The 11,674-nt window shown below is 43.0% G+C and overlaps 1 protein-coding gene across 3 annotated transcripts in view; it reads left to right on the top strand.

Moving 5' to 3' along the window:
- The first annotated feature begins 1,357 nt into the window (after positions 1 to 1,357).
- ube2kb (ubiquitin-conjugating enzyme E2Kb (UBC1 homolog, yeast)) overlaps positions 1,358 to 11,674 on the top strand; it is an 89,395-nt gene continuing 79,078 nt past the window's right edge. The window contains exon 1 of one of the 3 annotated variants that reach the window (XM_068036551.1): positions 1,358 to 1,513. In XM_068036551.1, coding sequence (XP_067892652.1) covers positions 1,451 to 1,513 — 63 coding nt within the window. In that variant the 5' untranslated portion in view covers positions 1,358 to 1,450. The remainder of the gene's footprint in view (positions 1,514 to 11,674) is intronic. The other 2 variants (XM_068036571.1, XM_068036561.1) reach the window with 2 other exon arrangements.

Genomic DNA, 11,674 nt, shown 5'->3' with positions numbered 1-11,674 from the left:
TGGCCTCTTGTATTGCCTGATTTTAATTGCTCCACCATTGGTGACTATGCCTTCAGCAGTCTAGGCCCAAAGCTCTGGAATTCCCTCCCCAAAGCCCTCCGACTCTCTACTTCTCTTTCTTCCTTTAAGACACTCTACTTTCACCAAGCTTTTGACTATTTGCTCCAATATCACCTTACGTGTCTAATTTTGCTTTATAATGGTTCTGTAAAGCACCTTGGGTCGTTTTATTACTTTAAAGGAACTATATTAATGTAAGTTGTTGGATCCATCTTGAGTATGTCTCAGAGGGGCAGCTGACTAGATAATATTAACTTCCCACCAAGGGCATACTCTGCCAGTTATGCCAAAGAGAAATGCAGCAATAAAAATGTGTCCTGTTGTCCTGACTATTTTGTGAGGATTGCAAAACAAAACATTCTTATTACTGTTTCAAAAGCAATATTACGATTAACAACAAGGTGACATCAATTGCTCCATAAAAATGTTCAGTTTATTTTTCAAGTTTAAATAAAATATTTCTTTTTGACTCAATTTTTCAAATGCCGTAACATCAATACACATTCCCATAATTACAAACTAGGGGCAGGAAAGTGGCATGTACTGTCATATTTCCTGCTACTTTTGAAATGACCATCAAGGTCCATTTTAAAATCAAAAAAAGAAAAGTTCAGATGTCAAGTGGATATTCAGGCTGATCGGTCAGGAGCATGGCCAAGATAGAAAAAGGTCAGTTTTACTGATCCAGCTCCACACAGTATACGTAATGGTTGCAAATACAATCCTACCGGAATGTATAGGTTGACATTTTACTCTCGATTTTAGGATCGATAAACACATAATTCTACACTTGGAGAATTTCTTCCACCAATTAAGTTGAGTGAACAATTCAGAACTAGCGACGAGGGGAGGTGGATCGATATCACTTTGAGCAGAGCGTCGTGATTAACAAATTAGATTCTTTTCATTGACACCCTTGAGACAGGAGCGAGGGTTGGGGTGCAAAGATGAACACAAGCAATGGCTACCGCCAGATGCACATGGCCTTCACGATACGTAACATATCTTCCTCACTGAGCCGCAATAAACTTGTCGGATATGAACAACATCAACAGGTCGTGGGAATAAGTGGGTGAGTATTATGACAGGTGGACTTGCAAGAGATGTCATTTGACACGGGTGAGGGGTGAAGCTTTGGCCCTGTCCAGGTGTACACCGGGCCTCAGTCTACTGGATGAAGATTAGAGCAGGCTTGCTCTGCTACTGCAGCATTTGCCAGTCAGCCAGTGAGTCGCGAGCCCGGCCCGAGCCGTCGCTCGCGCTTCTTGCGGGACCGATTTGCCTGACACAGAGCTGGAGTGCGCCTGCGCGGAAGCGCCGCCATTTTGGCCGTGCTGATAGTCTGATGTTGTAAGGAAGGCTGAGCCGAGGCCGAGCAGCGCGTCGCGAAATGGCCAATATCGCAGTGCAGCGAATTAAACGAGAGTTTAAGGAGGTCTTGAAGAGCGAAGAGGTGAGACCCGCTCCAACCCTCTCTTCCCTAATGCGCTTATGCCTTCCTTTCGTTGAGCGGCCGCCAAAGGGGAGACAGTAGGGAGTTCATGGTGATGGACACGGGACCGGGTGATGGACAGGCGCCAGAGGCGGTTTGGGAAAGTCCGGGGAGCGGTTGCGCGGCTCACTACAGGTCATTTAAAAAAAATATGCTTGAAACGTCAAATCTGCCGTTCAGCAGCGTCGTGGGGATGATTTATTTGGTGAAGCGGTTGAAATACCGGATTTCAGGACGTCCAAGCATTCGGGTTGTTGCTAGGGTTGTAGGCGTGTTATCTTCCACCACAGTACTGGGCATGGGGCTCTTAGGAGACACCTCCACATTGATTTCGTAAATGAGTATGTTTTGTGTGGTTGAGCTCGTGTTGAGTGGGATTGGGATATTTAATTCAGTTTTATTTATATCTTTCTGCTAATGTTCATGCTTGCACTTTCCTTTGTTTAGAATTGTAATAGTATCAGATGACATCGTCTGGTTGGGTGATATCGGGTTTCTATATTGACATTTGGTTATTTTGCTATGTTAACATGTTTTTGATTTCAGACTGTTACATTTCCCGCATCATATCTAGCTTCATTTTTAATAAAAATAAAGCACAGTAATGTAATTCAATGACAACATTAACCAAAACTGCAATATAAAGTTTTATGATAGTTATGAATTTGAATCTTTGCAGTAGATGTACTGAATTAGGGTAAAAACTTAGTTGCCTCTATATATTTAGGCTCCAACTAATTTATTTCTGAAAATAGTACTTCCTCATTTTAAGTAGTTGATAAAACATTGGCGTCTTTTGGAATACTAATACTAACAATATGCTGCATAGAGCCTTTTACATTTCTGATTTATACTCAACTTGTATTACCACTTTGTATTGCACATCACTACAAAAGTCTTCAAAAGAAAAAGATGAACTTCATTTATTTGCACTGTTACAACTTCAGGCTATCCCAAAGTGTTTCACAGCATAATTACTTTTGAAATGTGATTGTCAGTTGTGCTGAACAAGGTCCCACAAACAACACATGAAATGAATGGGTAGATGGTTGATCTGTGTTTTAATGACATTGAGTGAGGTAGCGATGTTGGGAGAACTACCTGATCTTCTATGAATGATACCTTTTATGTCCATCTGAACAGCCAGACAGGACTTCAGTTTAACATTTCATTTGAAAGATAACACCTGACAATGCAGCATCCCTCAGAACTGTGCTGAGTTTCAGTGCAGACTGTGTACCCATGCTGTGGGTGGTCCTGATACACTCAACTTTCAGAATCAAGAGTGATTAACCAAACTTATAGGCCTTCCCTCCAAAGAGTCTCAAATTTGAGTTTTGGGCAATGTGCACTTCAAGGATGCACAGTGCTGTCTGTGAAAATGTTCTGGGAGTACCCTTAATATAGGTGCACAGCGATGGCATTGCCTACATAAAAGCAAGCACTGCACTTAACAAAAGTCATTTATGGTATATCAAGTGCTTTGAGAAATTTCTCTAGGGGTGTGATGTGGAGGTTTTTCATTTGATCTGAATGGTAATTTGCACACTTAAATCAGATTATATGTATTATTGATAAAAGTAAACAAGTATCTACATCCATGTTTATTTTAAAAAAATGACAGTTATACTGCACAATGGGTTTTAGTCTCTTGTCATTTTTTTCTAAATACATTCCTTATGATATGATTGGGTCAGCTCTCATTTTCCAATAGGAAATCATTGCCAAAATTTTCGATTGTTTGAAAGTCAATAGAAAAGAAGGAAATGCTGTTTGAAAGTACTCCCTGGTATCTGTATTTTATTTAAAGTCTTAGTTTTCTTTCCAGAAATGTTTATCTACTCTTTATTATGGGTATGATGTATTTGCTGCTCAGGATTTAAGATGTTTAGCAGGAAAATGATTCACAAGTTCAATTTCACATTGCAAACTTATTTCTAACCTGTAACGTACTGACTTTTTAGCAGCTTTTTGGAAGTGACTATGATTGGATTTTTTTTCTAGCGTACTCTGCTTCCAACCCCCTTAAACATCAGTTCACCCAGAATTATTTTTTATTTATTATTATTCATTCATGGGATGTGGGCATCGCTGGCCAGGCCAGTATTTATTGCGCATCCCTAATTGCCCTTGAGAAGGTGGTGGTGAGCTGCCTTCTTGAACCACTGCAGTCCATGTGGGGTAGGTACACCCACAGTGCTGTTAGGAAGGGAGTTCCAGGATTTTGACAACAACAGTGAAGGAACAGCGATATAGTTCCAAGTCAGGATGGTGTGTGACTTGGAGGGGAACTTGCAGGTGGTGGTGTTCCCGTGCATTTGCTGCCCTTGTCCTTCTAGTTGGTAGAGGTTGTGGGTTTGGAAGGTGCTGTCTAAGGAGCCTTGGTGCGTTGCTGCAGTGCATCTTATAGATGGTACACACTGCTGCTACTGTGTCGGTGGTGGAGGGAGTGAATGTTTGTAGATGGGGTGCCAATCAAGCGGGTTGCCTTGTCCTGGATGGTGTCGAGCTTGAGTGTTGTTGGAGTTGCACCCATCCAGGCAAGTAGAGAGTATTCCATCACACTCCTGACTTGTGCCTTATAGATGGTGGACAGGCTTTGGGGAGTCAGGAGGTGAGTTACTCGCTGCAGGATTCCTAGCCTTTGACCTGCTCTTGTAGCCACGGTATTGATATGGCTACTCCAGTTCAGTTTCTGGTCAATGGTAGCCCCTAGGATGTTGATAGTGGGGGATTCAGCGATAGTAATGCCATTGAATGTCAAGGGGAGATGGTTAGATTCTCTCTTGTTGGAGATGGTCATTGCCCGGCACTTGTGTGGCACGAATGTTACTTGCCACTTATCAACCCAAGCCCGGATATTGTCCCAAGTCTTGCTGCATTTATACATGGACTGCTTCAGTATCTGAGGAGTCACGAAAGGTGCTGAACATTGTGCAATCATCAGTGAACATCCCCACTTCTGACCTTATGATTGAAGGAAGGTCATTGATGAAGCAGCTGAAGATGGTTGGGCCTAGGACACTACCCTGAGGAACTCCTGCAGTGATGTCCTGGAGCTGAGATGATTGACCTTTGCGCTAGGTATGACTCCAGCCAGCGGAGGGTTTTCTCCTGATTCCCATTGACTTTTTGCTTTTTGATAAGGGCAGTCACTCTCACCTCACCTCTTGAGTTCAACTCTTTTGTCCATGTTTGAACCAAGGCCATAATGAGGTCAGGAGCTGAGTGGTCCTGGCGGAACCCAAACTGAGCGTCAGTGAGCAGGTTATTGCTAAGCAAGTGCCGCTTGATGGTACTGTTGATGACACCTTCCATCACTTTACTGATTGAGAGTAAGCTGATGGGGCGGGAGTTGGCTGGGTTGGACTTGTGCTGCTTTTTGTGTACAGTACATACCTGGGCAATTTTCCACATTGCCGGGTAGATGCCAGTGTTGTAGCTGTACTGAAACAGCTTGGCTCGGGGTGCGGCAAGTTATGGAGCACAGGTCTTCAGTACTATTGTCAGGGCCCATAGCCTTTGCAGTATCCAGTGCCTTCAGTCATTTCTTGATATCACGCGGAGTGAATCAAATTGGCTGAAGTCTGGCATCTGTGATGCTGGGGACTTCAGGAGGAGGCCGAGACGGATCATCAACTCGGCACTTCTGGCTGAAGATTGTTGTAAATGCTTCAGCCTTATCTTTCGCACTGATGTGCTGGGCTCCCCCATCATTGAGGATGGGGATATTTGTGGAGCCACCTCCTCCAGTTAGTTGTTTAATTGTCCACCACCATTCACGGCTGGATGTGACAGGACTGCAGAGCTCAGATCTGATCCGTTGGTTATGGGATCGCTTAGCTCTGTCTATCGCATGCTGCTTATGCAGTTTGGCATGCAGATAGTCCTGTGTTGTAGCTTCACCAGGTTAACACCTCATTTTGAGGTATGCCTGGTGCTGCGCCTGGCATGCCCTCCTGCACTCTTCATTGAACCAGGGTTGGATTCCTGGCTTCGTGGTAATGGTAGAGTGGGGGATATGCCGGGCCATGAGGTTACAGATTGTGGTTAAGTACAATTCTGCTGCTGGCTTACATCACGTCATGGATGCCCAGTTTTGCATTGCTAGATCTGTTCGAAATCTATCCCGTTTAGCATGGTGATAGTGCCACACAACACGAAGGAGGGTATCCTCAGTGTGAAGGCGGAACTTTGTCTGCACAATGACTGTGCGGTGGTGACTCCTACCAATACTCTCATGGACAGATGCATCTGCGGCAGGCAGATTGGTGAGGGCGAGGTCAAGTATGGTTCCCTCACCACCTGCTGCAAATCCAGTCTAGCAGATATGTCCTTTAGGACTCGGCCAGCTCGGTCAGTAGTGGTGCTACCGAGCCACTCTTGGTGATGGACATTGAAGTCCCCCATCCAGAGTACATTCTGTGCCCTTGCCACCCTCAGTGCTTCCTCCAAGTGGTGTTCAACATGGAGGAGTACTGACTCATCAGCTGAGGGAGGGCAGTAGGTGGTAATCAGCAGGAGGTTTCTTTGTCCATGTTTGACCTGATGCCATGAGACTTCATGGGGTCCATAGTTGATGTTGAGAACTCTCAGGGCAACACCCTTCCTACTGTATACCACCGTGCCGCCACCTCTGCTGGTCTGTCCTGCCGGTGGGACAGGACATACCCGGGGATGGTGATGGCAGTGTCTGGGACATTGTTTGTCAGGTATGATTCCGTGAGTATGACCATATCAGGCTGTTGCTTGACTAGTCTGTTGGACAGCTCTCCTAACTTTGGCACAAGTCCCCAGATGTTAGTAAGGAGGTCTTTGCAGGGTCGACAGGGCTGGGTTTGCCGTTATCTTTTCTGGTGCCTAGATCGATGCCGGGTGGTCCGTCTGGTTTCATTCCTTTTTATTGACTTTGTAGCGGTTAGATACAACTGAGTGGCTTGCTAGGCCATTTCAGAGGGCATGCAAGAGTCAACCACATTGCTGTGGGTCTGGAGTCACATGTAGGCCAGACCAGGTAAGGACAGCAGATTTCCTTCCCTAAAGGGCATTAATGATCCAGATGGGTTTTTTCATGGTGATCATTAGACTAGCTTTTTCATTCCAGCTTTATTAATTGAATTCAAATTCCACCTTCTGCTGTGGTGGGATTTGAACCCATGTCCCCAGAGCAATAATATAAAAGCAAAATACTGCGGATGCTGGAAATCTGAAATAAAAACAAGAAATGCTGGAACCACTCAGCAGGTAGCATCTGTGGAAAGCTCAGTTCCGAAGAAGGGTCACTGACCTGAAACGTTAACTCTGCTTCTCTTTCCACAGATGCTGCCAGACCTGCTGAGTGGTTCCAGCATTTCTTGTTTTTATCCCCAGAGCAATACCCTGGGTCTCTGGGTTACTAGTCCAGTGACAATACCACCACGCCACCACCTCCCCTGTAGAATACTACAGACCATATTTTTGTTCATTTTCCCCATCCTTGCCAAGTGCTACTGGGTTGTCATGCCCCAGAGATGAATTCAAGAGTCTCATCCCTACCTTTAAAGCTTGCCTATCTTGTTTCTGTAATTTTCCCCCAGTTGTATGCACTATCCACTGCTTCAACGCCAGCTGACTCGTCCCTTAGCTCTTTGCCACCACCCTCTGGAACTCCTTCCTTCAGCATACAAACATGTGAACATACGAATTAGGAGCAGGAGTAGGCCATTCGGCCCTTAGAGCCTGTTTTGCCATTTGATAAGATGGTGGCTGATCTGATTGCGGCCTGAACTCTACTTTCCTGTCTACCTGCTATAACTTTTGACTTCCTTGTCAATCAAGAATCTAACTAACTCAGTCTTAAAAATATTCAATGACCCTGCCTCCACTGCTCTCTGGGGAAGAGAATCTCTCAGACTAACGACCCTCTGAGAGAAAAAAATTCTCATCTCCATTTTAAATAGGTGATACTTAATTTTTAAACTGTCCCCTAGTTCTAGTCTCTCCCATAAGGGGAAACATCCTCTCAGCATTCATCCTGTCAAGTCCCTTCAGGATTTAATATGTTTCAATGAGATCACCTCTCATTTTTCCAAGCTCCAATGGATACAGGCCCAACCTGTCCAACCATTCCTCATAAGATAACCCCTTTATCCCAGGAGTTAGTTAAGCGAACCTTCTCAACTACTAATGCAATTTATATCCTTTAAAGAAAGCAAAATTGTACACCGTACTCCAGATGTGGTCTCACCAACACCCTGTACAACTGTAGCAAAACTTCTACTTTTATATTTCATTCCCCTTGCAATAAAGGACAACATTCCATCTGTCGTCTTCATCACTTGCTGTACCTGCATACTAACTTTTTGTGAATGATATACCAGGACACCCAGATCCTTCTGTACCCCAGAGTTCTGCGATCTCTCTCCATTTAAATAATATACTGCTTTTCTATTCCTGCCAAAGTAAACAAATTCACATCATCACCTTCCCATCCCCCTCCATACTCTTTAAAGGGTGTTAAAGACCCTCCTCTTCAACTCTGATTTTGCCCCTCCTAACCCTTCTTTCCCTATCTCACTTCGAATCAGGGTCCACTATCATGTAAAGCACTGAGACCTTTTTGTGAGAAGAGCTATGCAAGTGTAAGTTTTGTGATGCATAAACTGTTTGAAGATAAAATTCGTAAAGGAAATTTATGTTGCAGTCTAATTTTTAGTTCTGAACTTAGAACTATTTAGTCATTTGGTAAATATTTTTGTATGGTAATTAAACTGTAGCTATTATATTGAATGCTAATTTTCTGTTCATATTGCTACCATGATTCTGAATTTGATACAGTTGGTGTTTTCAAATCTAGCCTCCTGCACAGAATTCTGATTAGTGTAATTTTGAAGTCCCAATTATTTTCAGGGTCTCAATTTATTTTTTCTCTTTTGAAGTTATTCTTACAAAAACTTGTTTTATTTTGGGTAGATTTCATTCAGAAATTGTTGCTGGTACTTAAGTATTTCTAGAATTCACGAGAAAAAAGAAAAACTCATCCCTTGCAAACTGAATTGATTTCTTTTTCAGCTTAGCTAAACTGAAAGCTCGCATTCAGTTTAAGGACAGAGTTTATCTATTTTTGTACAGTAATCAATATATAACTGCTTAAATATTTTTAAATCCTAACTATAGACACATAGAAAATAGGAGCAGGAGTAGGCCCTTCGAGCCTGCTCCGCCATTCCTTATGATCATGGCTGATCAACCAACTCAGTAACCCGTTCCCGCTTTCGCCCCATATACTTTGATCCCTTTAGACCCAAGAGCTATATCTAACTCCTTCTTGAAAACATACAATGTTTTGGCCTAAATTGCTTTCTGTGGTAGCGAATTCCACAGACTCACCACTCCAGGTGAAAAAATTTCTCCTCATCAGTCCTGAAAGGTTTACCCCGTATCCTTCGACTATAACCCCTGGTTGTGGACTCCCCCACCATCGGGAACATCCTTCCTGCATCTACCCTGTCAAGTCGTGTTAGAATTTTATAGGTTTCTATGAGATACCCCCTCACTCTTCTGAACTCCAGCGAATATAATCCTAACCGACTCAATCTCTCCTTATATGTCAGTCCCGCCATCCCAAGAATCAGTCTGGTAAACCTTCGCTGCAATCCCTCTATAGCAAGAATATCTTTTGTCAGATAAGGAGACCAAAACTGCACACAATATTCCAGGTGTGGCCTTACCAAGGCCCTATATAATTGCTGCAAGACCTCCCTGCTCCTGTACTCTAATCCTGTCGCTATGAAGGCCAACATACCATTTGCCTTTTTTACAGGCTGTTGGACCTGCCTGCTTGCCTTCAGTGACTGGTGTACGAGAACACCCAGGTCTCGCTGCATGTTCCCCTCTCTGTTTATAGTCGTTGAGCTAATCTGCCTTCCTGTTTTTGCTACTAAATAACCTCACATTTATCCACATTATACTACATCTGCTATGCATTAGCCCACTCACTCACCTTGTCCAAATCACCCTGAAGCCCCTCTGCATCCTCCTCACAACTCACCCTCCCACCCAGTTTTGTGTCATCTGCAAATTTGGAGATATTACATTTAGTTCCCTCATCTAAATCATTAATATATATTGTGAATAGCTAGGGTCCTAGCACCGATCCCTGCAGTACCCCACTAGTCACTGCCTGCCATTCGGAAAAGGACCCATTTATCCCTACTCTTTGTTTCCTGTCTGCCAACCAATTTTCTATCCATCGCAATACACTACCCCCAATCCCATGCGCTTTAATTTTACACGCTAATCTCTTATGTGGGATTTTGTCGAAAGCGTTTTGAAAGTCCAAATAAACCACATCCACTGGCTTCCCCCTCATCAACTCTACTAGTTACATCCTCGAATAATTCTAGTAGATTTGTCAAGCGTGATTTCCCTTTCATAAATCCATGCTGACTCTGCCCGATTCTACCATTGTTCTCTAAGTGCTCTGCTATAAAACCTTTGATAATGGACTCTAGAATTTTCCCCACTACCGACGTCAGGCTGACTGGTCTATAATTCCCTGTTTTCTCTCTACCTCCCTTTTTAAATAGTGAGGTTACATTAGCTACCCTCCAATCTGTAGAAACTGTTCCAGAGTCTATAGAATCTTGGAAGATGACCACCAATGCATCCACTGTTTCTAGGGCCACTTCCTTAAGTACTCTGGGATGTAGACCATCAGGCTCTGGGGATTTATCGGCCTTCAATCCCATCAATTTCCCCAACACCATTTCTCTACTAATACTGATTTCCTTCAGTTCCTCTCTCTCACTAAGCGCTGTGTTCCCCAACATTTCTGGTATGATATTTGTGTCCTCCTTTGTGAAGATAGAACCAAAGTATGCATTTATTTGGTTGCCCATTTCTTTGTTCCCCATAATAAATTCCCCTGTTTCTGACTGTAAGGGACCTACATTTGTCTTCAGTCTTTTTCTCTTCACATACCTATAGAAACTTTTACAGTCAGTTTTTATGTTCTTTGCAAGCTTGCTCCCGTACTCTCTTTTCCCCTTCTTAATTGATCCTTTGGTCCTCCTTTGCTGAATTCTAAACTGCTCCCAATCCTCAGGTCTGTTTTTTATGGCAGATTTATATGCATCTTTCTTGGATCTAATGCTATCTCTAATTTCCCTTGTAAGCCATGGTTTGGCTACCTTCCCCGTTTTTCTTTTGCGCCAGACAGGGTTAAACAATTGTTGCAGTTCATCCATGCGCTCTTTAAATGTTTGCCATTGCCTATCCACCGTTATCCCTTTAAGTAATGTTTCCCAATCCGTCATAGCCAACTTGCGCCTCATACCTTCGTAATTTCCTTTACTAAGATTCAGGACCGTCGTCTCAGAATCAACTACGTCACTCTCCATCTTGATGAAGAATTCTATCATATTATGGTCGCTCATACCCAAGGGGTCTCGCACCACTTGATTGTCAATTATTCCTCTTTCATTACACAATATTGGTGGAGGTTATATAATTGGTGCTGGACTTTAAGTTATGACTTAATTTTACATAATTTGCTATTGCCAGCTGATCTCCCTGGTGCTGCTTAAGGTGAGTGAAGCACGGTTGTGATCTTTAGTTCCTATCCTGACTTGTCTCTTTAAAATCTCTGTCAAGTAAACCCTTTTGGGAAGTGGTCTAATAAGCGCATCAGGTCAACTAGAGGCTAATTGATGTTGGAAGTTTCCATAAATTGGCAAGTGCTTGCCATCTCTTGGGAAGAGATGTAGTTATCTTCGAGGTCAGAATAATTAGAAAATGGCTGGTTTTCTTGTATACATTAAAAAAAAATGTGTTCAGTTGTAATTTGATATTTTCAACAAAATGTGTTAGATGAGCTCTCTACAAAATAAATTTGGAACAAAACTTAAACAAGAGCCCCATAATTTCATTATTATTCCCATTTGTTTTTTAAACTGCATTCATATACCATCTTCTGCATTACTGCTTTGCCTTGCAGCAACATAAAAGAAGGTGTGTAAAGAGGACCAGTGGCAGATGGAATTGATCTGCAGACCTGGTTGTCTAAACATCACGGTGCTTTCAAGCCCAAATTGTTGATCTTTGACCACAGAGCAAGTGAGGAAACATGTTTACGAATCCTAG

Source organism: Heterodontus francisci, chromosome 1 (assembly GCF_036365525.1).
Source record: "Heterodontus francisci isolate sHetFra1 chromosome 1, sHetFra1.hap1, whole genome shotgun sequence".
Classification (NCBI taxonomy): Eukaryota; Metazoa; Chordata; class Chondrichthyes; order Heterodontiformes; family Heterodontidae; genus Heterodontus; species Heterodontus francisci.
This window is presented reverse-complemented; position numbering and strand designations above follow the sequence as displayed.